This window comes from Opisthocomus hoazin, chromosome 21 (assembly GCF_030867145.1).
Source record: "Opisthocomus hoazin isolate bOpiHoa1 chromosome 21, bOpiHoa1.hap1, whole genome shotgun sequence".
NCBI classification, from domain to species: Eukaryota; Metazoa; Chordata; class Aves; order Opisthocomiformes; family Opisthocomidae; genus Opisthocomus; species Opisthocomus hoazin.
The window spans coordinates 2,933,917-2,961,608 of NC_134434.1; the positions used below are offsets into that span (position 1 = coordinate 2,933,917).

Sequence of the window (27,692 nt, forward strand, 5' to 3'; positions counted from 1 at the left end):
GTCTACCCCTAGACATAGCTGGAAGGGACCTCATATATAAATTTTACCACCCCCATCCTCCTTTCATCTCCTAACAGAAAGAGTTAGAGGAAAGGAAACGAAGAAGGAGGTCCCTGGCCAGTGGTGACGCAGAGAACAGTGCCAACCAAGGAATGGTAAGTTGTCAAATAGTCTGGGAGAGTCTGAGCTAAAACAAGCCAGGCTCTCAGGGCGTTCCCCTTCCCCTGTGCCTCCTCAGCCCAGGTTTGCTGGGGAACAGCAAAACATCTGGAGAGTGTACAGAGGCCACACGTATGCTGGAAACCTAGCAGCAAGAATGCAGTTTAGCCTGGTATAAAGAGCCTCTAATAAGTAACTGTCTCATCTGGTCTGGGTTTCCCAGTCTCTGGGCACAGTCAGACATCAGAAAGTGGTCCTGAGGCAGAGTACTGTATTTGCTCACAGCACTGGACCTGTGCTTTGGAGCTGGGAGGAAGACTATTTTTGATAATCGTGTTCTGTTGTGAAGAGTGGGAATGAGACAGTTCTGCACAAATATTTATGGAAGATGTTGTAGAGGAAGAGAGGTATTAAAAGCTTCATAACAAATTAACCGCAGAGTCTACAGGGTTTTTAAGCTGTATCAACTACTATAAGTAACGCTGCTAACTAATGTAATTATTTGTATGTTTAGACCAGGCATACATTTGCTATGATGTGTGTCTCAAGGAAATCTGAGTGGACATCTTCCACAATTTTGGACAGATTTGTCAGTAACAACAACAGGAATACTTAGCGCTGGGTGCTCTTGCAATGCCACCTGCTTTCTCAGGTGTGGATTCAGGACTGTGGAATTTCACAGTCCACTTCCTGAATAGGCCATTGAAAAGCTAGATTTGAAGTCAAGTATCTTAATTACGAGCAAAATAAAACTGATAAAAAAGCTGCAAATCTACCTTTAAGCATTGCTGAGAGTTTATGTGGGGAGAGATTTCAGAATAGTATGCTGGTGAGTAGAGAAGCTACTATGCAGATCTTAGAAAAAAAAACCAACAACAATAAACAAACCCCAAAAGCTCAGACTTTGTGCCTTTGGCTTGGTTTCTTCGTGTCTTAATCTGGGTAGTCCTGTCTGAAATACCCTGAACTGACGTTATGTGCAGACGTTGATGCTGATACACTGTGCTGTGTTGGCCCGTTTGCTTCCTACCTTGCACAAACGCAAGCATCATGCAAGGTGGGAAACAGTGAAAAACGAAGGCTCATTGGCCAGGTTGTCATCTGAATTATCCAGGTGCATGTCTGAGCTTCTTTAGGAACCTCCAAAATAGGGGCGTGCATCAAAGATCAGGTCTCTATTTATGCTGTAGCGCTCTTGGATACTGGAAAATGAAAATAAAAATGGCAGAAAAAGGAGCAGGAAGAAATGGCCCTTACCTGTCAGCTGCAATCTCTTCTGTACAACATGCCAACCTTAGTAACGAGAGATGAGTCAGTCACCTTTCCTGCCACTTCCCCCTGTGGCCGTTGATTATTTTAGGGACTACTCACCTTTCCCTCTTTTGCTGACCCATGTCGTATACCTGTGTTAATATGATATTTCCCTGTTTGCAATGTTTCTGAATGCTGCATAGGCAGAAATTACGGGTTTTGCTCCGATGCCCAGTCCTTGTTCTGGCCAGCTTTCCAAAGGCAGCTTTGCCCGTTCTCAACAGAGCAGCCCAGAATGTGCATGTTGTTTCACTGCTGGTGCCCCGGTGACTGACTCGCTCACTGTCTCCACAGGACGTGGCTCTGCTGGAGATCCCTGCAGACCTCGCTGCCCTCCTGCACTTAGCCGAAGGTGAGAAATCCTCCCTCCTGCCCTCCCTTTCCTGCACTGTTTTACCCCACTGTTTATTTCCTTGTGTTCCAGCAGTCTCAGTACATGCTTGTTCTACCTGCTGCCTGTCACCTGGGTTGCATTTGATTTATTATTATTGCAGTGTAAATATGACAAAAGGAGATGGTGTCATGTATATCGTTTCCCAGTGTAATAGAGTGGAAAGCGACTTGGGCCAGTGGGTGGAACACCAGATTAAAACCCAGTATCCTTGTTACCTTTTCAGCTCTGTTGAACTGGGCTGATAGAACTGACGACAGTGACGGTGCAAAACTTTTGGGTCAAGGCTACGTGACAGCAAACTGTTTAATGAACCGATGTCTCTTGCAGAGCTGGATATCTGGGGTGTGAGAACTTAAACCCGTCTTTTTTCTACTCAAAAATTTTTAAGGAAATTAAATTGACCTTTAAGGAAAAAGTCAAAACTACAATTTTGGCACTTTCAAAGAAATATTTTGGGGTTTTTATTAAAAATTACTTGTTCAAAAGTAATTACTTCTTTTAAAATGGAAGTGTGTAGAAACAACATAGCAACTTAAGGATGTAACAATGTAACAATTAAGGGAAATGTTTTGCTGGGGATGTGAAGTTTTTTGGTTTATTTTGTTTTAAAATCAGTAAAATACCACTCACTGAAATAATCTCCCAAGCTGTTTACCTGATCTTAGCATAAGTTATCTGCAGTTTTGCTCGCTGTGTAACTCTTCGTACAGTGTGCAGATTTAAGTCAGAAGAGGCTGAGGTAGGATTTGCCTCTATGTTGGTGTAGCATCTAACAGAGGGACAGCTGCGTCTTTGGCCTTCTGTATAGTGCAGTAAAAGATACAATCAGGCAGAAGAGTCTTGCGAATTGGAGCAGACTGTGCTGGATTCCCAAATGCCTCATACTTCATGGCACACCCCTCTAAGGAGTATCAGCTGGTCTAGTGAGTAACGTTACCCAGAGGAGCTCAGGGGACAAGCCATGCTGAAAGTGCTGAAAACAAAAGCTTATGGGATGTAAATAGGGAGGAGGAGGAGAGCATCAGGGGGCATGCTGGTTTAGAGACAGAGGAAGGCACAGAAGCTGTGCTGCATCGAGAAATCTCTTCCTTCAGGAAGATGTTTGCTCCTCTATTGTCCATGATAAATCCCTCATCCAGGGCCTCATCATGAAGACCTCTCATTTACTCGTTGACTGAACAGTTGTCAGGGTATCTCTGCATAGGCTCAGTGTTTCCCACCTTGTAAACTCTGCCTAACAGAATTGAACCTCCAGGTGCTGCGTGTTACTCAGGGAGGAGTCCAAAGGATCAGAGCTATAAAAGCTCTCTCCTGAAGTGAGGCCCTTGGTCTCAAGGAGGGGAGGATATGCCTGCTTGGGGTCTGAAGAAGCAGGGGTGCACTGGGTGTTCCTTGGAGCCAAGGGGTTGGTACAGGTGCCTGGGCAAGGTTAGATGCACATTAGCCACGTGTTGCACTGTAAGTGGGATGTGTTCTGGCTGCCTTTCCAACTGCTGCAACACAGGACCTCTTTCTCTTGCAGGTCAATATCGAACACAGGCCAACCAGATAACCGAGGCCTTGCCTCCAGAAGTCAAGGTCAAAGATGACCTTTCCCTCCCACCCGCCATCAACAGCTATCCTTTCTCCTCCTTCGTTAAGTCACACTTCCAGGTGGGAACTCTTTTTATATCTCTTCATTGCTTCCCCACTGGGGACACACTAGTTCTAGCAACACCACAAAAAAACCTTTGTATTTCTGTCCTTTTCTTTCCTTGTAGAAGACAGATTTCCCTGGTCCTGGTCAGCCTCTGCAGCACCCTTTAACCCATCTGGACGCTGAATACCAGGAGAGCACACTTGAGATCAACAAACTGGTAAGAGACATCTTTCTTGACCAGGGCCTTGTTGAAGAATGGGTGGGCATAAGACAGTGCTTTGATGCCTTTGTACAACAAGATGCGGGTGGTGGCTACTGTTCTTGCAATACCTGATGTGCTAGGAAAGCAGAATAAATTGCTGCTCCGAGGCACTGGAGCAATCTGGCAGAGATCACATGCAGCCCCTTAGGGGGGCTGTGTTCTTGGTGAAACGTAGACCAGCCATAGTCCGATGGGATCAGAGTGAATTGGCTGGGGATGTACCCTCAGAATTTGGCAGGACATATGGGAATTAGACTGCTAAGCCTTAGTTTCCCAGTATTCCATATTCACTGTCAACAACAACATAAGTGAGATCTGTCTTCTCAAGCACTTCTTCTTATCTGTTAGTCATAAAAAAGTTTAACTCAAATCTTTTCCATGATGTGGTCTATAGTAAATATATTAATTGTATCTGAGGCATACAGTGACATCAGTATGCAACAGGGGACAGTGAACTGTTGTATCAAGGCTGGAAAAAGGCAGGGACTTTGTCATCAAGAAAATTACACCTGGAACCACACCCTAATTCCGCAGTGTTTGCGTATGGGGGGTGGGGTTATTTCATCTCTGTGGATGTGAAACGTACATTTCTTCTTAAAAATTGTAATGTTAACTCTCTGAAAACAGAATCAAACTTCAGATAGTTTCTAAGTAAATCTGGTAATTCTTTTGAGAATTACATGTAATTACATGTCACCCTTTTGAGAATTACATGTAATTAAAATAAGCCCATTAGGAAAGGGTAATACCCAAAACCAGTCTCTGGTTTTGTTCTAATGATCCCATCTATAGAAGAGCATAAGCTTCAATAAAATCTTGTGAATAGGATTGTGTTTACGCAGACTACTGTTATTTTTCCTAAAGACCAAAGATATTTTTTTCTCCATTGCCAACTAATAAAAATATAGCTATTTCTTTGGCAAAAACTGTATTACATTGGGATTTACCACAAAGAATACCATGAGAACTAAACCACCATCTCCTGTTTTTCTCAGTGCATCTCTGACACGCCATTAATCTACCATTAATCATTTTAAGAAATGTTGTCCTCTGAGAAGAAAACAGGCCATCGCTCATAAATGTTCTTTCCAAAGCTGTCCATGGCATATTTTAGAAAAAATTGATCTAATGACATAGTGAAGTGGAGAGGCTGAAAGACATTATTCTGTACCTAAGGGTGAGAAATACAAATTACAAAAGCATCTAAGATGTTGATATGCACAGCCAAGAAGCTGAATCATTGCTTAAGGCAGTTTGTTGAGATACCACATCTTGTAATACTTGCTACAATATTAACTACACCAAAGTCTTTTTAACATTCAGTTGTTCGACAGTGTTTCCTCAGGTCTGGCTCTCTGAGCTTTTCACAAAGATCAGCTAAGCATCAATTTCTTTCACATGTTTTTACAGCTAGGCAGCCTGTGGGCTCAGAAACCATAACAAAGAGCCTACAGTAACTTGCTTATGTAGCTGAGCTCTGCCCAAAGAAGAGGAACTGTTTTGTCCAGGAACAAATTCTGAGTCAGAGGCATAACTAAGAAGAGACTGAGGTTGTGCTGACTTTCAGTCAGGGTCCAGTCTCTACAAACACTGCCTCCCAAATTCCCCAGAACTTTGGTGGTGCACAAAACCTGAGAACAGATCCCAGTCTGGGTGTTGGCTGCTCTTATTAGGCTCACAAACGCGATGGTGCCTACAGCCCAGGTTGTCACCTTACAGCACAGTTTGGGACAGCAGGTTACAGCTAGAGCTCTTTTTTTTTTCCCCTGGCTGCTTCTAGATTTTGCGGTTCATTGGTGACAAGAGCCTCCATGGCTGGCAGGAGGTACTTCTGGGCAACTACATCGCTGGGAGAGGTCTGAATAATGTGGCTCTGCGCAATGAAATCTTCAGTCAGGTGGTTGCCCAGACATGGAAAAACCCAGACATGGAGCACAGCCAGCGAGCCTGGGTCCTGATGGCGACTTTGCTGAGCTGCTTTGCCCCTTCACCAGCACTGGAGAAGCCGTTGCTGAAGTAAGGAGGTGAAAAGACCTAGCTATACTTTTATTAAGGTGAAGAGAGATGAGCAGTGTGCTAAATGCAGTTGCCTTTTCCTAGATTTGTGTCAGACCATGGCATGGAGGGCTACAACGCTGTTTGCCAGCGCAAGATCTTGACAGCAGCACAGCACACAGAAACAGACTCTACACTCTCTCGGGCCTACCCTCCCACTCAGCTGGAGTGGACTGCAAACCAGAGGAGAGGGAAGATGGTGCTGGATGTTCATACCTTTAATGGTAACTTGTGCTTCTGCCTTTCTGCTGTCTTCTAGTCCCTAAGGATGTTACCAGTGCAGAAATCAGCATTCAGAAAATACTTCCTCAGCTTAGCGAAGGTGGCTCAGAACACTGATTGCTTCTGCCTGGTACAGCCATGGGGATACAAGCATCTGAATCTAGACTCAAAACTCCTGAAGTCTGGGCCTGATGAGACCTGCTGCTCAGGCTGAGGGATGAGATTCTTCTGGGTTTGGGCCCATCTCGAGAGGGCTGTTCTGGTTGAGCATCTCTATGGGTCTAGTTTTCCTGTTATCCGTTATTGCATAGCCAACGCAGCAGCAGCAGCTGCTGCCTTTGTTACAGCGACCTTCTGCCTTTCTCCCTCCTCAAATATTGCCTCACGCTGCCTCGTGAGTGATTGGAAGCTCTGTGAATTGAACGCAGAACATCCCTGCTCTGGCTCCTTGGTGGTGGCCCAAGCAAACCAAGACACTGTGAGGGATTTCAGCTGTCAGGTTGGAAATGCCAATCCGTGCCACCAAACAGTTATTTTGGATGTGAATGTGTTCATGTGGAGCCCTCCATGTGCTTTCAGTCCTCCTGTGGCCCCTGCTCAGGAGTGTGCAAGGCTTCCCAGCTGGGCTCTGCCTGTGTCCTGCAGAGCTTAGGTGTTGTGTTGGGTCCTGCCAGCGAGGCTGTGCGTACTGACTTTCTTTTCTGTGCTAGAGGAGAAGTTCTCAGCTGAGGTGGAATCCTGGATGACTGGGGAGCAGTATGCAGGCTGGCTCCTGAGCACAAGGTACTGCCAGAGGATGGGAGAAGATCTAGGGGTGTGGAAGAGGCTGTCACTAGTTCTAAGGTTCAGGCTGGTCGGGGCTGCAGGCTAGAATTTATATGGTCAGATGTGGAATAGCCACTCCTTACCCACTCCAGCTTCTGCTCTCTCCTTCACCCTTCTGTATGCATAAACTGCAGGCCTCTTTAGGAACAGAGGAATCATTGGCGTGATCTGTCTGAGCAGCTTCAGAGAAAAGATGAAAAAAAGTAAAAAAGGACAAATCTTGAGTGATTCTAGTTTTTTCCTGACCCTGGGCACTTAATAGTTGATTCATACCCTAAACTGTAAGGACTTAATCCAGGATGGGCAAGAAAAGAAGAAAAAGAATGCAATGTTTTCCTTTCTCTCCCTTTCCCCCGCCTGCCTGGACACCTTTTCATCAGGGGCTGTGAGAAGTCTCGAGGATGGTCTGTCTCCATGTTTACTGGCAACACATGGCAGGACCTGCTGGGCTGTGACTTTGTGCTGGACCTCATTGGAGAGATGGAGGAAGCTGGCAACCTCAGCAGCACCTCTCAGTCCTCAGTTGAGTACCCCATCACTCCTGAAAGGGACAGAAGCTTCCTCCAGAACTCTGACCTGTATTCGTAAGTCACCTAATCCTCCTGTCCCACCACTTATGGCCCTGTCACCCAGTGGCTCCTCTTTCTCTCAGCACTCTGTACTGTCCTCACCTCATTTGCCTTTTCAACAGGATCCCTCCTGCTCCAGGCATCCGAGCCCCTACCTTCCCACCACCTAGCCTGCCACCAGAATTCAGCAGTCTCCATCCAGGTAAGCTCCTGCCCAATACTGTGGACAGCACTGGGAAGGGCCAGATGGGCCCCAGCCAGGGAATCAGAACAAAGCAGGAGACAGGTGATTCTCCTTGATGTGGAGCAAGGAAATTCTCCCCTCCAAAACTTAACTGTCTAATAGCGACTGGAGGCAGGGCAATGTTCCTTACATGCCTTGTCACCAGACTTCTCTCTGCTCTTAGATCCAAGATTCAGAGATGACCTGAGGACTCCTGCAAGCTTGGATCACTATGTGGATGACCTCTTCAGCACTGTGCTGCATCAAGGCTCCAGAGTACCAGTAAGTCCCTTGATGTTTCCTCTTACTTCTTTTCTCTGCAGCTCTCCTGTCCCTGTGACTCCCTCAAGCACGCCTCTGCCTATTCACTCTGCCTTTGCTCAGCTCAGATATGCCTTTGGATGGCTCTCCCTCTGTGAGGTCTATCTCTCTAAGCTCAGATAACTTTTTTCTTCGTGCAGGATATGGAGAACAGGGACATTCTGAATGAACGCATGAAAGGAGGTGGGAAGATTGGACACACCCAGAGAGGAATCTTTCCTTCTGCAGGTCTGTAAGGGGATGGGGCCAGCTGGGAACATCTGTGGGGCTACATAAGCTTCAGTGAGCACGAGTCAGGGAGTCCCTTAAATGCCGAGTATTGCAGGGGCTCAGCTGATTCATGAAGACCATTGGTCTTTAGTGTAGGTCATCAGAAGTTGCATTCCTCACTCCCAGGTGCTGGGAGGCAGATGCTTTGGGGAAGGTGCTAGGTAAGGGTACCACCTTTGTTCTGCTTTTCATTTCTCTCTCAAGTTGGTCTTAGGGTTAAGGCAACAGGTAGCTTGCCTCTGACCCAGGTCACCTCTTCCCTAGGCCAATTAAGTCCTGTATTCACCATCTATTCACCTTCTATTCACCTTGCGCTTTGACAAAACAGTTGCTGCCTTTCTCAGGGGAAGGTTTTAATCTTTCTTATTGCTTCCTTACAGACCACCTCATCATCTCTAGCTATTCCTTGGCTTAGTAAGTCTGAACACTGCAGAGATTCTGGTTTGTGTACTTTTCCTCATTTGTGTGGAGCTAAGACTCCAGTATTTTCCGTAGGGTGGAGTCGAACACCAATATATCAATGACACTGAGACATCCGCATGTGTAGGAACACAGGCAGCTGTTTCAGAAAGGTGGGGAACGACCTATTCAGATCATTACTAAGACTGGGATTATTTTTGGCTATTGTAGAGGCTCTGGGGCATGACAAGCCCTATTAGAGATCACTGGCCTGAGGCCAGTTTGTCACTCATGTGGCAAGTTAGATCAGTGAGGAATGTGAAGGACCCTCCATGGCATCCAAGGGCCATTCTCACTGGTGAGGCCATCATGATTCAGTAGACTTGTGCTGCGTGCTGAGTCACTCCTAGCTGAGACTGATCTCCATGCCCCTTGTTCTGCTGGCCTTGCCCTCAGTGCGATTTTTGTTTTGTGGCCTCGTGTGGGTCTGGACTGCTGAGAGCAGAGGAATTCCTTTCTCCCCTCAGTTCCTTCACATGATACACAATGCCACCCAGGCCAGGGCTCATTGTTCATTCACCCTCGTTACCTGCTGCACAGAGGCCAATATGGATGTGGCAGTCCCAGAAATCTTTGCCCGTCCCTCAAGAGAAACCCTTCTCTGTAATCACACGAAGGCATGAGTTAGTTATATGCTTAGTTATGAAGGATGGTGGTGTCCGAAGCTGGACTGCAGGAGCAGGGTCTGGATAATGCTATTGTAAAGTCTTGGCAGGCCACACATTTCTCTTTGGATTCCTTTTTCCACTTGATTTTTGCTGTGTCCTGCTTGTGTGAAGAGATAAACCATTCACATGTCCCTGTGGCTGGTGCATGTGGACAGACCCAGAGGTACCCAACCGATGCAATGTGATCTGCAGGATTCATCAGGGCTTTCTCATCTGCAGTTCCCCAAAAGCACTGTGCATGTGCTCTTTTGCCTCTAGGCTTCTCTGGTATGACTCAAGCACCAGTTTACCAGCCTATGCCTTCAACGATGGGGATGCCAGCAGCCATGCCTATGATGCCAGCAACTGGTGGGATTGCACCTATGCCAGGTAATAACACAGTGTTTCAGTGACTGTACGGGCGAAGAGGATGGAAGGGTGGGTGTCATCATGGAGCTTGTGCATTTGAATGTCAGGAGGGGTGCACAGCGAAGACCCAGCTCTGAGCTGAGGCTCACGCACCGTGGGGAACAATTGCCTGTGGGCTTTTGCAGACTTGTGTGTGTGTCTCCCACAGCCATGGTTATGCCCCAGCCTGTGGTTCCAGCTGTAGATCCCAACCAGTTAGCAGCACAACAGCAAGCCTTTATCAACCAGCAAGCCATGCTCATGGTGAGTGGAAGGGACTGGCTGGGAGGGGCCCAGGAGCTGGGGAAGAACAACGCACTGGTGTATGTGCTGTGAAGAGGTTAGCCACGCTCCCCTCCTGCCTTAGGCCTGCTCTGTAACGCTCTGTGCTTATGTGCTGGGGTCTAGCTACATAAAGTTGGTATTATTTAAGACTGTAAAACTGGGAACTTCATTTTTGCCCCTTTGTGTACATGGGGACACTGAGGTACCGTAGGTGAGTGAGTAGCAGGGACAAGAGCAGCTCCCAAGAAGCCTCAGCTGTAATTTCCGTGTCTTTTTAAGCTGGGATCTGCTACAGATGCAGATCTGCAGTGTTCTGCTTTCTGTACAAAGCCTTGTGATCGTGTGGAGGTCCCAGGCTATCTCACTGGTAGCTGAGTCTTTGGGATGTTTGCTCTGTATACTTAGCTAGGTGGGAGCAGACTCCTTGAGCATGCCTTGTCCATAATACTGGGAAATTTGCAGTGGACTATGTAGATGTTCTGTGGTTACCAGTGAAAGAATGGGACAGCCTACCTGATAGCTGGTGGTTTTGTGTAGCCTAGAGCTCATGGACATTGCAATTCCTTCCTCCAGGCCCAGCAGATGACCCTTCAAGCCATGAACATTTCCCAGCAGCAGCAGCAGCAGCAGCGGTGGCAACAGTCTCTTCAGAGCTCAAGGCCAAGAGTCTCAAGTCCACCACAAGCCCAGGCCCCAGCTCCAGCCTCAGCCCCAGTCCCAGCCACTTCCCCAAAACCCAAGAAACCTCCCAGCAGCCAGAATTCTGTCCCACCACCAAAGGCTCCAGAACCACCAGCTAAGGCAGACAAACCGGTATGAGAAACAAACAGTGGTGGTGAATTTGGTTTGAACTGCATGTTTTGTGTTTGCTCTGCTTCCTTTCCAGTGTGGCAGTGGTTTGGCAGAGAGGAGAGCAGAGACTTATGTTTACCGATACTAAGTCCTTTCAAACTCTGCTTGCTGAGTCTTTAAGACACAGGATCAAACCTTGATGGCGTTAGCTCTGGAAATTTTCCACAGGAAAATTCATCACTCAGTTCTTTATCTTCCAGCAAGCTGTCTTTGGCCTCTAACATGCTCCTTCTTCCCTGGACTTGGTTGATGATTCCTTGGGTCAGAGACTGATCTCTTGGGTCACTTCCTGATGGGGGGAAGTTCTAGATCGGAACTTGGCAAGAGAAGATCGCCTCTGAACTTAAAGCCACTATGGTATCTGCTGGCTACTGCTAACTAACCATGTTGTGAACTGCTTGCAGGTTTATGACTACATGGAAGACCAGTTCTCCAACAGTGAAGATGATGACTATCCTCGGGAAACTTTCCAGCAGAAGAGAGAATATTTTCAGAAGATGGGTGAGCATCTACCACTTTGGCGTATACCGCTTTCTGCAGCCTCCTTGGCATAACAAGGTGTTCCTGTCTCCCAGTCTGGAACCCAGCTAATCCCTGCAGGAGCTGCTGGTGCTGTGTGTGGCAGGAATTTTGGGTGCCTGCTCAGCTGGCTACAATTCAGGTTGTGAGGCGTTATGTTGCTCATTTTCTAGAAATCTTTGGGCTTGTGACTGCCACACACGCCTTTGCTTCTAGAAAGCATAGGCTGTCTGATGCAAGAGTGGGAACCATGCATTAGTGCTAGGTTTCAGCTGTGGATTTAGCTAGCTCAAGTCCCCCTTTCTATGCAGGAGAGCAACAGATCCGAGTGAAGAAAGTCAGGCCTCCTTCCAAATCCTGGACACCTCCAGAAAATCCCCAGCCAAAGCAGGAGAAGGAGAAGGAAGAAGTGCAGAAGAAGGAAGAGGTGCAGGAGAAGACGACAGAAAAGAAGCCCAGCCCTAAAACAGAGGCAGGTAAGATGCAGTACGGTCTAGCCTCAGTCAGACTGACAAGCAGGAACTTTCCAGGAGCATCAGGCCAGGATACAGCTAGAGGAGGAAAGGATCTGGCTCTTCTGGGTGTCTGCGTCTTGGCAGGAGAGGAGAGAGAGAAAGGCCTGAGCTTTGGGAAGTGGGATCTCAAAGCAAGGCAGTGGGAGGCTGTGGCCAGTCAGCCTAGGGGTGAAAGAGAGGGAACTTCAAATGAGACAAAGGGATTTCTCCTGTGTCTTTGCTGGTCTGTTGGTTAAAGCTGTCATCCTCGATAGCTCCTGCTCCCCCTTTGCCACCTCCTGAGCCAAAGCCAAAAAAGGAGACACCAAAAGCGAAGAAGGAGCCACCTGTAGTGAAGCCTTCGGGCCCTGAGTCGCGGCCTGCACCCAGCCGGGAGATCCGCAACATCATCAAAATGTACCAGAGCAGGCCAGCTCCTGAGCCCCAGCCCATCGAGCCTGCCAGGTGAGAGCGCGGGGTCCACCCAGGCAGACAGGCAGGAGATGAGTGGGACTACATCCCTGCACTGCCATGTGGCTCCACTGTGGCCACAACCCCTCTCCAGCCCCTGTAACTATGTTCCCCATTTCCTTGCAGGAGAGTGTCCAAGCCATTTACGAAGAAGAACGACCCCAAAAATGAGGCTCTGGCCAAGTTGGGAATGATGAACCTCCCGTCTCCCAAACCTGTGAGTTCTTTGTTCTCTGGTCACCTAAAAGCTCATCAGAGGGGGCTTGTATATCCAATCTCCAACAGGTTGGGAGCTAGCTGGTAGTGCAGTAGCAGCCAGGTGATTTCTTGTTGGGTTATTAGATAGCTGTGAGCTCATACCATGGTACTGCCCATCCTAGACTGGGTTCCAGTCTGTAAAGTCATTTGAGGTCCTGGAGAAAATGGTCTGGAGCAGCAAGTCCTGTTGTGGTATGTTTAAGGCTGGTCTGGAAGCAAGCAACTCATGTTCCCCACACTTGGCACAAAGATCTGGGCCCATTAATGACTTTTCTGCTTCCCAGTTGGAGGCTTCAATTCCAAATGCATGGTTCTCTGCACATGGGTTTGCTTGATCTTCATCTGTTTGTAGATTGTGTGCTGATTTAAAGGTTCTGGTATCCCTGTTCACACAGATCATGCTTCCAGGATTGGACTGCTGCCCTAGGGATGATTTATAATAACAGTGTCAGGACAGAGCACGATAACGCAGAGAATGATTGGGTCAAATAATTTTGCTGTCTTGCAGCCAGCCCCACTGCCACAAAAGAAGAAATCGCCTCCATCTCTCAAGCCCAAGCCAGGCTCAGCTTCCAGCTCTATCAAGGAGAAGCAGTTGCCTCTCCTGTCCCTCTTCAGCCAAGGGAGTACCGTACCAGGTTCCCAGGCCCCTCCTGCTCCCCCTCCTCCCCCACCATTGCCTTCGCCTCTCCTGCCTGGGAACCAAGGCTGGCAGGAATCCACAGGGAACGGTGAGTATTGACTTCACCCAAGCGGGATTTGGTAGTGGTGGACGGGGAGGGGATGGGGTTGGAATCAGCCCCGTGGTCCGGGAGTCACAGCACATGTTCTGTCATCGGCCAGGCTGGCCAAGGACTGAGTGGGCTGTCAGAAATCAGAGAGACTGTCATAGTTCCAGTCTGGCGCAGTAATTAGCATGGCACTTCCCAGCTCTAACTCGTCCCTTTCTTCCCAAGTGCAGTGCAGGATGTCAGGAACAAACGATGAAGGAAGGGATGGGTTTGTCTGAAAAATGCAGCTAAAAACAGAAAAGACCTTTGCGCTACAGCTTTATCAAGGTCTAGTCCGCAATGCGTTGTACTGCCTACTCGAAGCATAATTACTTTATCAAAGCTGCAGTTCAACGGATGGACTTTAGACCAGTGGGGAATGGGAAGCCAGGTGTTTCACCTTCTAGAGCTTCTGGAGGGACCTTAGAGACAGGCTGAGGAATGAGGGAATGTTTCTCAGAGGGAGAATGAGAGCCTGGGAGACCCCGGACATTGGCCACATAAAGAGTGGCTGGATGCTGCCGACCTGAAAAACAGCATAGCTAATGCTTCTCAGCAGGAGTTTGGAAGTGTTGTTCAGTCTTAGGCTTTGCCTCTGAATTCCAGTGGAAGCCTGGAGCCATAATTCATTTTATACCTTGCTGCTATTTTGGATAAATGTTCCAGTGTATTTCAAGCTGTTTAAAACTCTCATCAGCATCACATTTTATAACATGCAAGTAACAGTCAGCCAAGCATATTACTGCAGGACTCCATCCTGCAACAGTTTCCATGGTATAAAAGCATGTCCCTGTTTCACTCTCCCTCTCTTTTAAAAAATGGATCTTTAGAAAGTTCTGTGAAAGTAAATCGAAGTAACTGGATTAGCCTGAAAAATCCCTACGTGATTTTGAACAGGAACATAGAAACAGCTGAACTGTGGGATCTACTACACTTCTTGATTGTCTATGAACATTGAAGTGTCAAAAGTTGGGCATGCTTAAACGAAGATATTCCTACCTTGTAAAGCAGTGCCTTTGAATGGTTGTCTTCAGACTGAGCCTGTCTTTAATAGATCTCCTGCAGAGAGAAAATCCAGTGCAAGTACTAGGTGCCTTGAACCAGAATCTTGCAGTCCGCAAGCTCAGGGGAGAACTTTTATGTTATTTTGAAACCTTTAGCAGCCTTTTTATAACAACATAAAGTGGAACTCTGTCTTCACGCTTAAGCACAGAGGTAGTATTTTGCCTGGGATGCTGTGTGCTCCCTAGCTCTGGTGTGTTTCTAGTATGAGCACCGAACTTTGTGGCTAATACAGCAAGTATAAAGGCTGTCAGAAATGCTGGTACTCACGTGATGATGGTTTTGTGCATGCATTCACATTAGTTGACCCCTGACCTTCAAGAGGCTTCTTGACCGTAATCTTCAGTCAGGCACATGGCACTGTCCTGTTTCTCTTGGTAGGCCTTTGGCAGGTGGGAAGGTGACCCTGTAGTCAGCAAAACCCATTTTCACTGCTCTTTTTCCTCACACAGACCATACTGTAACAGTAGCAGAAGATGATGATATCAAGACCCAGCTGTACAAGCTCACTGCCAGTGTCAGCTTTTCCTATGCCAACCCTGCCTGGAAAATCTTTCTGCGCAAGGAGGTATGGTTCATTAGCTGAGAGCTGGCTATGGGGGGAGGGAACTGGTCCCACATTTGGTTAAAATAATTTTTTGTCATAGATGTCCAGTGTGATATAAAAGCACAAAGACAGTTCCAGGAGGAGGTCACTTGACACAGGATTCGGAGGCAGGAGATCATCTCATAGGGAATCTGGGTCCTGCTCTGCCTTATTGACTCGAGTGTCTCAGTTTCTCTACCTGTCCTTTCCTTCCTCTGTAGAGCAGTGAGAAATCTACAGATAAAGTAAATTTTTTTGTTGTTACCCGGTGCTTTCCTATTATAATAGCACAAATGTGCTTAAAATCGAGTATTGGAGAGTGCACTGAACAGACGAGGGTTCATCCCAGGGTACCACAGAATCATAGAACAGTTTGAGTTGGAAGGAACCTCTAAAGGCCATGTAGCCCACCCCCCCTGCAGTGAGCGGAGACATCTTCGACTGGATCAGGTTGCTCAGAGCCCCATCCAACCTGACCTTGAATGTTTCCAGGGATGGGCCATCTATCACCTCTCTGGGCAACCTGTGCCAACGTTTCACCATCCTCATTGTAAAAAAATTCCTTATATCCAGTCTAAATCTTCCTTCCTTTAGTTTAAAGCCATTACTCCCTGTCCTATCACAACAGGCCCTGCTTAAAAGTTTGTCCCCATCTTTTTTATAAGCCCCCTCTTAAGTGCTGAAAGGCTGCTCTAAGACGTCCCCGCAGCCTTCTCTTCTCCAGGCTGGACAGCCCCAGCTCTCCCAGCCTTTCCTCCCAGCAGAGGTGCTCCAGCCCTCGGATCATTGCTGGGGCCTCCTCCGGCCCCGCTCCAACAGGTCCATGTCTGTCCTGTGCTGAGGGCTCCAGAGCTGGACGCAGGACCCCCCTAGGCTCTCATCGCAGAGGGGCAGGATCCCCTCTCTCACCCTGTGCCCACGATGCTGGGGGTGCAGCCCAGGAGACAGTTGGCCTGCTGGGCTGCAGCGCACGCTGCCGGGTCGTGTCCATCACCAGTTTACTTTTGGTCCTTCGCTCCTGGTCCTTCCGTTCACATTCACAGTGTCTCTTCCCTGCCTGTCTTTCACAGAACTTTCACAGAATAGTAGGGGTTGGAAGGGACCTCTGTGGGTCATCTAGTCCAACCCTCCTGCCGAAGCAGGGTCACCTACAGCAGGCTGCACAGGACCTTGTCCAGGCGGGTCTTGAATATCTCCAGAGAAGGAGACTCCACAACCTCCTTGGGCAGCCTGTTCCAGGGCTCCGTCACCCTCAGAGGGAAGAAGTTCTTCCTCATGTTCAGACGGAACTTCCTGTGCTTCAGTTTGTGCCCATTGCCCCTTGTCCTGTCACTGGGCACCACTGAAAAGAGCTTGGCCCCATCCTCCTGACACCCACCCTTCAGATATTTGTAGGCATTTATAAGGTCCCCTCGCAGCCTTCTCTTCTTCAGGCTGAACAAGCCCAGTTCCCTCAACCTCTCCTCGTAGGGGGGATGCTCCAGTCCCCTCACCATCCTTGTAGCCCTCCGCTGGACTCTCTCCAGTAGCTCCTCATCTTTCTTGAACTGGGGAGCCCTTGGACACGGACTCACTCCTCTGTGGCAGTAGGGCGTATGGATTACAAAACATGCCTGGGGAGCTATTTCTGCAACACCTGTAAACATCTGTAACACCACTATTGGTTTTATCCTCTTTTTGCAGGTGTTTTACCCCAAAGAAAACTTCAGTCACCCTTATTGTCTGAATTTGCTGTGTGAACAGGTATGTACCAGTGTATGACTCAAGGCCTGTTATCTCTCTGTTTGGGGAAAAACTGCTCCATAATTACATCACATAAGTTGCCTTCACTTCTGCATCCCTAGGTGTTAGTCCCTTCTCGAGGTCCATCCAGTCAAGCCCCTGCTCACTCCTCTCAGAAACAGTCTGTTTAATGTGCCTCCAGCACACTCCGCTGTCGCCTTTTCCATGGAAGTCTCTCTTTTTCCTTCCCCTGCAGATCATGCGTGACACCTTCTCCGATTCCTGCCTTCGGATCTCTAGGGAGGAGAAGCGCAAGATGAAAGACCTGCTGAGTAATTAACAGCCCCAGCATTCCTTCCTTCCTGTTGCCATCCCAGCTTTTGGTTTCAAAGGAGAAACAGGCCTCCAAACCAGTTCAGGCAGGACTCAAGGCAAAGGAGAAATGTTTGTCACTATGGCAAGAAAGCACATTTGTGTATGCTGTGTAGTGCAGTGTAGGAATGCTCCAAACGGCCAGAAAATGGACCTGAAATTTCTCTGAGCCAGAAAAACTTAGTTCTGTTTATTGTGGGGAGAGAAAACTGAGGTCCAAGGACGGGATTTTGAATTGTCTCAAAATACAGCTGTCTTCTTTGACAGGAGCTTCATGGAGGTAGGGAGAGAAACTAGTAGTAGACCAATGTGTACAAGTAATGTGGTATCTTTTCACCTGTGCATGCCATTTGCTGCTCTGTAATCGCTGAGGGGGACTGGTGGGCATGAGCCGCTGGGCAGAGGGACACTTGGCCATCTTTGTCTTACTGAGAAAGTATCTGCTTTGTGTCCCTGCTAGTCGAGCTCCGGGTTGGCAACGATGTTCAGTCCATTCAGGAGGATGGGATAAAGAAGAGGATTGTCCTGGCTGCTCGGGATAACTGGGCTAACTATTTTTCCCGGCTCTTTCCAGTTCATGTGAGTCTTAATCTTCTCACCAGACCCTGGGCTTGCTTTAGCTGTGTGGCTCTAGTTCACCTGGGATCTCGTTCTGTCCTGGCTGTCCCTCCCTGCCTGGCCACACATCACTCATTCTTCTGAGCCTTCTGTACCTTTCTCCTTACTTGCACATTTGCATCGCTCTGCCCTAATCATTTCCCTGTTTGCCCAGGCTACCTGCTTGGCAGCTGTCACGAGTCCTTGTCTCCATAGTTCTCCCATCTGCCTCTCTGCTCTGAGTCCTGCTCCTCTGTCTTCCTTAACTTGCTCTCTCTGTTTTCTAAGCTTCTGTGAAAATGTTGCGGGGTTTGATGTCCCTGTCAGCCCAGGGCCTCGTGGTACATGTGGCAGCATCTTCTTCCTCTGATGCATCCCCTTCAGGTGGGATGGAGCCTTTGACGCTCTCTGCTGCACTTCCCTCGCAGGGCGAAAGTGGAAGTGATGTGCAGATCCTGGGTGTTTCTCACCGGGGCATGCGGCTGCTGAAGGTGGTGAAAGCAGCTGGCTATAATCCTGAGCACCTGAAGATTCTTCGCAGCTACAGGTAAGCAAAGGGCTCTGGTTGCTGCAGGATGATGATTTGTCACTTGCGGGATGCTTCCAGAGTGCAGGAGGCAGACCGAACAGGCGAGCTGAAAACTGTCAGGTTGTGCTGTGCTCCCTAGGATTATCCTAAGCCAGCTGTAACTCACTGACCCTCCTTCTTATGAGTTTGGTCTTTCTCTTTCCTTCTTACCTTGTGCTTTGCTTACTGTGAGTGAGTGCTAGGTGTGAGTCAGCTCCATGCGTGTCATCAGAAAGGAGGTCCTCAGAGTGGTACGTTGAAAGCCCTGAGCAGCCTTCGGTGCTATTACTGTTGTAATACAGTGCTGGTGAAAGGCCACCCTCTGGAGCATGCTGAGGCCTGTCTCTGCTCTCAGTCCTTGGAATGAGCTCCCATCCTCATGATCTGCATCCCTAGCTCTGGTAGCAGGAGCTTAAGCATGCTGGCTGTGTTCTCAGCTTTGCAGATGTGCTGTCAGTGGAACTGAAGGGCAGCAATGCCCTGGAGTTCTCTCTGAAGACAGAGCAGCTCTTCCTGCACTCTCCGAAGGCTCCATGCATCAAGGCCATGGTGGAACTCTTCATCCAGGAGCTGAGGCAGGTGAGGGAGCGGCTGTAGTGCAGTAGGGAATGAAGGTGGCTTCCCACATGGACCAGAGAGGGTCCATGGGATGACATGGTCTGAGTCCTTCCCATGCTAGGGATGAGATTTGACCTCCCCATCACTTTTTCCCCAGGATACCAACTACGTTGTTGCTCTGCGCAGCTACATCACAGATGACAAGAGCCTCCTTAGCTTCAAGAAGGGTGACCTCATTGAGTTACTGCCCATGCAAGGCGTGGAGCCAGGTGAGAGAGTTTGTCGAGACTGGCAGGAAAGGTGGGGACTGGGTTCAAGGGCCTGCTGGACCCATGGTGCCCAGAAGCTCTCCATGCTGCTGTCGAGTAAACCAGAGGAAGGCAGACTGTTCAGGGCTGGCACAGTCAACCTTCAGCTCTGCCATTCTCTGACCACGACCCATCTTGTTCCAGCTGTCATAGTTACAGGAAAGCCTGATCAGTCTGATGCTCTCCTTTGCCAGTAGGATGACTCATTGCGTGTTTGTGTTGGTAGCTACCATGGTTCCTGCTCGTTCTCCCCTGTTTCTGCAGGCTGGCAGTTTGGCTCCACTGGTGGCCGCTGTGGTATTTTCCCCACCAGCCTAGTGCAATTGGCTGCAGCCCCTGACTACCTCAGCACTAGCATGGACAGACGTGGAGGGCTGCGGAAGAGCATGAAAGCAGAGAGCAGGAACACCAGAATGGAGGTGAGTTGTCCTTGGGTAACTGCTTGGGGAACTGGGGACATGGCTGGGTTCTGTGGGAGCTGCCAGGGTGGGTCCGTGGCCCTGGCAGTGTCTGACCTCCAAGGTTAGAGGGAAGAAGATGACTGCTTAATCCTTGCAGATGGAGACACTCGAATACTATCAGAGTGGGAGGGGGAGGCACTGCACACAGATGAGGCCTTCTCAAGTCTGGCAGATGAGGAGAACATACACTGCAGTTTCTCAGCTGACTTTTCAGAGTGGGTTTGGTGCTTATTCCTGCAGAGTTCTGTTCCAAGCCTGACATCAGAACCCAACAGCATCATGTTAGTCCCTGTTGGTGATCATTATACCATGATGGACTTCGCCACAGCCTACTTCCGAGAGGCTCAGTCCACGTGAGTAGGCTGTGGTCCTTCCTGAACAGGCATACACAGGACTGGTGTGGCCTGACCCACACCAAGTCATTTCTGGGGATATTTCTTAGACTGGATGTTCTCTCTCCTCTGTCCAGGCAGGGACTGAAGGGGATGTCTGCTGAAAAGAGTGCAGCTGGCCTGGTCCAGCACACCAAGGTGAGCCCAGCCTCTCCCCATGCCTACAGGCAGAATCGCATCTCCAGCATTGCCTCTAGCTTTGTTCCCATATGACAAAAGCGCAGAGAGCAGATCCTTGGCTGCAGTCCCCGCAGGAGTGTAGGTGCCCCCTGCTCTTCAGTGCTGCCTGCAAGATACTGGGAACTTGTGTCTTTCGTGAAGTCTGCAGCACAGCTCTGTGCAGTCTGCCACCCCAGCTCACCCTTGTATTCTGGCCCTGCAGGTCCCAATCCAGGAGTCTTTGCTCCAGTACTCTGACAGTGAGCTGAATGAGCTTGCTACAAAGAACTTCAAGAGTAAGTACCTCCCTAGGACACAACACTGCAGAGGCTGGAGCAGGGGTGAGTGGGACAGTCTTGGTGGCCACGTGTAGGCATCATAGGGCCCAGAGCAGGGAATGAAAACCATGAGAGAAGAGCCCCTCCTAAGGCATTTCTGTAGTTAATAACCACCTGTGTCCCTGCTGAAAGCACCCAGCAAAATGCACTTTGCCTCAAGTGCGAAGTGTCCAAGAACACTCACTGCCTGGGCTGATGCCCCACATGTCCAATGCAAGCCTCATAATAACCTGTGGAGCAGAAAAGCTTTCAGGACATTTCCTGGTCTACTGCCCGCCCCATGGCAGGATCACCTCTGCTTAGACCTAAACGCTGGCCTTCGCTTTGCAGCTCTGATGCGGTTCATGGGAGATCAACCAAAACTCAAGAACCAGAATGAGGTTGAATGCATCTATGAAATCCTTCAGGTCTGTGACTTTCCCCCGGGCAAGGTGCTGAAGCACCAGTGGGAATCAAGGGCCAAGACCTTGCTGGGAAGGGAGAGCAGGGAAGGCTGTAATGCAACTTCCTACATGAGAAAAGAAGAAGAAACAGAGAGGCTGATTAAAAAACATGGTGGGGAGGGGTTGCATGTAAAGAGTTTCCCTGGACATCACTGTCTGGGTGGATGAGAGCACAACCTCCCTCTCCTTCTTTGGGCCTACATAGCACTAGAAACCAGAGGTCGCAAAGTCCAAGTTTAAGCCACGTTGGCAGAGCTCCAGAGCTGGGAGAGGAAGGGCACAGGGACAACCTGAGGCCTCTCTGATGACCTCGTCCCCTCTCTGACACTGTCTTCTCCTGTCTGAACGCAGCTATGCATGGAGAAGGAGAGTTTGCATGATGAGGTCTACTGCCAGGTCATCAAACAGGTCACCCACAACCCTAACCAGTGAGTACCAGCACTGTCAGCTCCTGTGCGTGCCTGGAGGGGAACCGCCTGCCTCGCTGCGTGCCCAGCAGGGCCAGGAGAGGGGCTGCCCCCGATGAGGTACTGCTCAGCTGCTGGGGCGTTTCCTGAGCGCTCGGGAAATTTAGCCAGTCCCTGGGTTTGGCTTTTTCATCTCAGTGTATGTTTTTGTCCCTGTATCTCTGGCTGCTGCTGATATATCTGGGCACTGGTAAATGTTCCTGGTAGCTCCCAGTAGTGGTGCTGCTCAGAGCCCTGGTTTCTTCTTCACAGCCCTGGGGAATTGATACAACAGTTAGAACTGGCTTGACCCCATGTCGCGCTGTGATATGGCAGCAGTGGCATCAGAGTGACCTTAACTGTTCCCTCTCTTTGTTTGCCGTTAGAATAACTGCGTCAATCCTTTCCTCAGCATAAGAAACCTCTGACCAAGGGCTGCCACCTCATTTTCTGCCACCTGCCGTAGGTGTTCAGAAGGACAGAGGCTCACTTTGAGCTGCTTGGAGGAGGAATTGTCTTGTTCCAAGGTGCCCACAGTTCTTTCTGCCCCGCAGGGAGAGCGTGCTGCGTGGTTGGCTACTCCTAAACCTTCTAACTGGGTACTTCCTCCCTTCTAACATCCTGATGCCCTATGCCACCAAGTTCCTGCAGCTAGCCAGCAGTGATCCATCCAGCACCCACCATGGTATGACTGTTTCTGTGTCCTGTAAAATAAACAGCTGCCCCCTTGTTACTAAAGCCCAGTGGCCAAAGAAAGAAGACAGGATCCAGGCAGGGACGTGGTCCTATGGGAAATCTCCCTCTTCCGGTTATGCAGGAGAAAGGAGCGGGGTACTGAGGGACCTAACCCTGCAGGCAAGAGTCTGTTTTGTATCTCCAGTCTTTCTGTTTGCAGAGGTAATTTCCCGTTGAATTTTCACCCAGGCAAAGTGGAATTGTGTGTCTCTCTGAGGCTTATGCCCAGTTTGACAGCTAGACCTTGGGGGAAAAGTAGACTGTGGTCTTCCAGAGTCCTCAGCTGTGAGGTATTTGAGCTGGAACCCTGCCAGAGATGAGGGTTCCAGTTCTCTCATCCTGTCACTTCTGTGTGTTCTTACTGCCCTGGACACTGTCTAGGGCTGGCCCTTCATGGTTTGGATGTGTCCTGGGAGAGAGGGAGCTGGGGTCAAGGCTCTTTTGTCTCCTAGCAGTGGCCCTGGGTTAAATTAACAGAATCACAGGATGGAATTCAACACAACCATGATGACCCAGCACTACAGGAGACAATGCTTAGTCCTCTATTTGGCTCAGCACATGAAGATTTTTCCTTTTCCTGCAGATATAGCCAAGATCTGTCAGAGCAACCTGCGGAAAAATTTCATGTACGGGGGCCGTCGCCACCTTCCTTTCCCTGTGGAGATAGAGGCATTGCTGGTATTGAGGGGCAGAGAAGTGGGGATGCTGGGAAGAGCAGGAGGGCAGAGGCTTGCCAGGAGGTGCCACATGCAGCTTTACAGGGATGGTTAGTGTTCTGAGAGAGGAAACAAAGTGTATGTCCGTAAGGGGGTTGGGAAGTGCAATGCTGTGGCACTTCCATGTAGGAAGTGGGGATAGCCATATAGGCAGGGATATGGGCAGGGAAGAGGCAGGTACTGTGGGCAAGCGGTGGAAGGCAGAGATGAGGAGGAAGAGGGAGAAACTAGTGATGGGCTGATGGGGTCCTGCATGTCCTGCTGCCTAAAGACTGTCCTTTGCAGAAAGGGCGCAGTGCCCGCCGGCTGGTGGTACTGATGCCTGGAGGCGTGGAATACCTCACCAGAATCAAGACATTCACTGTGAGTGTTCTGCTATGAATTTCTTCATTGACCTGGACTCTGAGCCAAGCCAGGGAACTCCGTTAGCTGTGAAAACCTTGGGCTTGGCCTCTGCTTCCCATAGTGCTGTGAGAGTTTCCCATTCATTTCTTTGGAGCCTCTGCAGCAGCGTGTCTCTGCAGGGCCTGCACAAGGGTGGGATACCTCCCCCAGCCTGCCTCTGCATGAGCAGAGCCATACTGCTGCCCTCTAACAAGCCCAGTATGCCTAGCTGCTCTGGGGCCGCTTCGGGCTTGCCTGGCCATGATATTTATTTGCTTCTTTCCCTGCTTCAGGTGGCCAAGGAGCTCTTGCAGGAGATCTGTGAGCAGATGGGGGCAGGCGAACAGGAAGAGATACAGGAATTTGTTCTTTTTGCCATCAGGAGTGACAGCGATCATCTTGGCAAGTAGAGACTAGCATCTAGATTCTTTCTTAAAGCAGTTTCTCCAACAGGGAGTACCACAGCTACCATTTTGAATAGTTCCCCTGCCCTCACTGGCTCTGGGGAGGTTCCCCTTCAGCAGTTTCCCTCTGTTACTAGGGTTAAGGATTGTGCTTTCTCAGGGGCCGTGTTGCTTGTTCCTGACAGAGGGGTGTGTGTCTGTGGGTCCATGTCCCTTTGGAATGGCTGATGCTGGGAGGCGTAAGGGCAGGGTGGAACAGAGATGTGCAGGAAGGCTCCTGTCCCAGGCCATGGAGCTCAGCCCACTGTCTCAGCACCAAGAGTGATGACCCTCTCTCTGCATAAACATGTAGATAACATGGTGAGGCCGGTAAGATCAGAGGAGTATCTTCACGATTACCTGCTGGAGGACAAATTGGTCACTGTGAGTTTACGCAGGCTCATCTGGAGGACACCTGTGCACTTTGAGAACAAAATTTATACTGATGTTCATTATGGACAGGTAAGCAACAAGGGCAGCACGCACCAGGAACCTTCCTAGCAAGGGCTTCCTAGCAGGGGCAGAGTTACTGTCCAGGCCAACGGGAATGTCCCAAGGGGGCTGAAGAAGCAGGAGGGCTTTGGCTGATCAACTTTGTATGCTGTTTCTGGGAATGTCTTGCCCAGAGAAGCTGTGGCTGCCCCCTCCCTGGAAGTGCTCGAGGCCAGGTTGGATGGAGCTCTGAGCAGCCTGGGCTGGTGGAAGATGTCCCTGCTCATGGCAGGGGGGGTTGGAACCACATGATCTTTAAGGTCCCTTCCAACCCAAACCATTCTATGAATCTATGGTTGCAGGGAAGGCAGCGCAGCCGTAGCCCTAGCCGATGAGTTGTACTGTTCCAGACACGGTTTGTGCAGTTCTGCGTGCTCTTCCTGAGCCCAGAAAGCCTTTGCTTTTGTGTTATCAGCCCAAGCTGGATGTGTTATCAGCAAAGCAAGATGTGGGTCTCTGCAGCCTGGCGCTGCCCAGACCTGCCTGTACCTGCTGGAAGGTTTAACCAAGGCCTCTCTGCTGTGCTGTCTCTCAGGTGCTGTGGGATTACCTGCATGGGAGGATACTGCTGAGCCATAGCAAAGAAATGGAGATGCAGGTGGGCATTTTGGCAATGCTCCAGCACTGGGCCAGAACTGAGCAGCAGAACTCTGCTCCCTCCAGGTATGGCTGTCTCAGGGTTGGTCTCTGTCCCTAATGGCTGTTGGCACCACAGAGGTTAGGGGTAGTGTCTGAAAGTACTCTCTGGATAACTAAGAATGGACAGTTCTGGAGAACATAAGCTGCTAATTAATGTCCCTACTTAGTGACTGACTTCTGCCAGTAACCAAGAAAGTTTCTCTCCTGTTCACACTCCTCACGCTGACTGTCCCCATTTCCTTTTGTGACTCCTCCTGAGCTGAGGGTCATGAGGGTGCCATGGACATTTCTTGAGACTGCCATGTGTTTGTAATACCAAGAAGGAAGTGCATGAGCTTATAGTGGGGATGAATGCTCCTTTGATCTTTTTCACAAGCGCCAGACTTTTCAACCCTGGGCACGTGAAACCTGTAGTGAGATGTCTAATGGGAATGAAAGTGTCCCGGGATACTGGAAAGCTTCTGTCCTGCAGCTCTGAGCTCTATTTTAAGATGTATCCTTACGCACTTAGAGTGGAGCTAACATCTCTGTCCAATCCCCACAGGGAACACACAGGGAACTCTGCTCTCTGCAGTGCTTTGGAGGCACAGGAGCAAGACAGAGTTAGAGGAAGGTGTTTTTCAGCTGAGACTGCCTGTGAAAGAAACACCCTGTGGCTCTACTTCCGTGCTACAGTCCTTGCTTGTAGAGCTCCTGTTGTCTCCAGAAAGCGGGGATTTCACTAGCCAGTGGTGCACAGCCACCTTCTGGGTGGAAAATGGTGGTCTCACCATCTCTGATGTTTCCTTCCACATTACCCAATTCAGATACAACCCGTTGTGCTGCTCTTCTCTCCCTCCACCCCTGCCCCCAGCCATGCAATCAAAAATTGTTGCCATATCCCCTCCTTCCTCTTAATGCCCCTGGTTGATCATTTGATTTTAGCAGGCAGGGGGTGAATTAGTATCTGCTTGTTGGTACAGGGAAGAGCTGAGGGAGTACACGCCAAAGACCCTGCAGTCCTCCATCAGTCTCCAGGCTCTGGAGAACCATGTTGGCATGCTCCTGAGAACCAGGCAGCCCCTCCAGCCAATGGATGCAAAAATCCAGTTCATAGGTGAGGAGACATCCAGATATGCTTCAGTCATCTATCCTGGGCATGATGGAAGCTGCTCTGAATGCACTTTTGGGACAGTTCATGAGGTTCGGGAGGATCCTTGGAGCCTGCAATGGGTCATGACATACAGCTCCCTGACAGCCTCCCCCTGCAGACTGGTACCTGGTCCCAAGCATGGTGATCATGGTAAAAGTCCCACTTCTTTTGTAGAAGTCTTTTTGTCAAAGACTTTCAGAGCTCTGTACAAATTGTGTTTTAATTGATATTATGGCTTCATGGCTGTTTTCTGGTTGGAAAAGAATAGGACATCCATTCAGGCAACTGAGAATTGAGTATCAGCATCCTGGGGGGGGAGGAAGACGTTGTCAATCTTACTTTTTAATGTAGAAAAGCTTGGGAACACTTGCAGCTTTTGACCACCTTAGGTTCATGCAGTAGATTGCTGGCTGGAAGCTGCTGCCTGAGAGCCACCTTTTGCTTTCTTACAGAGCACGTGATGAAATTTCCTTTCTTTGGCTACAACATCTACTTTGTAGAGAGAGTCAGCGATAACACAATCTCTGTGCCCTGTTTCTTTGGCGTGAATAAAGAAGAAATCATTGCAGTGCATGGCACTACCCAGGTATGCTAGATAATTCTTCTCTACAGTCCAGAGCCCTGCTGTCTGTCAGATGCTAACTTTGACTTGTAGAAGAACTTGTGCAGGAAGAGACTGTATTAACCCGTGTTACAGCCACTCTAATAACAGCCCTAACCCAAAGCAAGTGACAAGAGTGGTAGAACTGTGTTCTTCTGTACGTCCAGTGATCATGCCAACAAGCATAGTCCACAGTAAAACTACATGAAGGTCACATTCCTGTTTGACCCAATCTTACAGGAGTTCTAGTGCCACACTGGCAGCAGGCACTTGCCCTGTGTTCTGTACACACTGCCTTATGCCCCAGCTTTCCATAAGCTCTTGAGGTGAATCCTCCTTGGTGAAACTCAGATGCTTTATTTGTAAAGACTGCACCAGAGAGAGTTTTGTGGCTTTTCTCCTTACACAGGCGATCTCCTCTGTGATTCCACTGAAAGAGCTGCAGAGGATGCGAACCCTGCGGCCTGTCTCTGATGGTGGGCTTCCCGGCATCGAACTGAACTATGGCTCAGCTGCCAGCCCCAAGACGATGTGGCTGGAACTGTCACAGGTGAGATCGGCCTGGACCCGCAGCTTCCTCCTGGCAGTTCAGAAATTGCCCGTTGCTGCTGAGAGACAGTGCTACTGCTCTCTTCTGTCCCAGAGGGGGATGGGGGCACTATGCCTCCCAGCCCCAAAGTGCAGCTTTGTCCCAGCACCTACCTGATATTTAATTATGGAAAGTGATTTATGGGAATATTTTATTATGAGAAGTAGCCATTTTGGGGGCAGAGAATGCGACCGATACTGATTTGTGTTTTGACAGGCTAAAGAAATGTATCACACCATTGTGGTCATCCTGGATAAAACAGAGTTGCACCACTAAAGCCCAAGAGGAGGAGAATGACAAAGCAAAACAGCACTGTGTTCCCTTCATTGAGCTCGTTCAGTGCCCTGTCTTCTGGAGAGGACTCTTCTGAAAGACATCCATGACCTCAGACAGCTGCTTTCTAAGACTGCCACCAGAGTTTTTATTGATGGACTGGACCATAATCTCACCCTTTGTGACCTGCCATTCAACCCCCAAGTACTCTTCCTTAAAGGGATGGGTGCCCCAGCTAAACAAACCACAAGACACCCTTTCCA

At 49.3% G+C, this 27,692-nt stretch overlaps 1 protein-coding gene across 1 annotated transcript; it reads left to right on the forward strand.

Moving 5' to 3' along the window:
* The first annotated feature begins 1,551 nt into the window (after window positions 1-1,551).
* Window positions 1,552-27,568, forward strand: LOC104337283 (unconventional myosin-XVB). The gene is made up of 42 exons (XM_075441278.1): window positions 1,552-1,566; window positions 1,765-1,822; window positions 3,387-3,517; window positions 3,625-3,720; window positions 5,546-5,781; window positions 5,866-6,044; window positions 6,753-6,825; window positions 7,248-7,451; window positions 7,559-7,638; window positions 7,844-7,941; window positions 8,121-8,208; window positions 9,636-9,746; window positions 9,934-10,028; window positions 10,623-10,862; window positions 11,306-11,402; window positions 11,732-11,896; window positions 12,190-12,379; window positions 12,512-12,602; window positions 13,152-13,374; window positions 14,928-15,043; window positions 16,745-16,804; window positions 17,040-17,115; window positions 17,616-17,734; window positions 18,181-18,299; window positions 18,758-18,899; window positions 19,036-19,147; window positions 19,451-19,605; window positions 19,888-20,000; window positions 20,117-20,177; window positions 20,422-20,494; window positions 20,867-20,943; window positions 21,331-21,407; window positions 21,980-22,110; window positions 22,744-22,838; window positions 23,162-23,239; window positions 23,554-23,662; window positions 24,017-24,165; window positions 24,731-24,858; window positions 25,797-25,930; window positions 26,419-26,552; window positions 26,977-27,117; window positions 27,373-27,568. The coding sequence occupies exons 1-42, from the start codon at window positions 1,552-1,554 to the stop codon at window positions 27,430-27,432; spliced, it is 4,929 nt and encodes a 1,642-aa protein (XP_075297393.1). The 3' UTR covers window positions 27,433-27,568.
* Window positions 27,569-27,692: the final 124 nt, after the last annotated feature.

What these genes read in the sequence shown, in the direction of transcription:
- LOC104337283 (XM_075441278.1), top strand. An exon ending in CAGCTAAGGCAGACAAACCG is followed by an intron (nt 10,863 to 11,305) that starts GTATGAGAAACA and finishes AACTGCTTGCAG; the next exon opens with GTTTATGACTACATGGAAGA. An exon ending in GCAGGAATCCACAGGGAACG is followed by an intron (nt 13,375 to 14,927) that starts GTGAGTATTGAC and finishes TTCCTCACACAG; the next exon opens with ACCATACTGTAACAGTAGCA.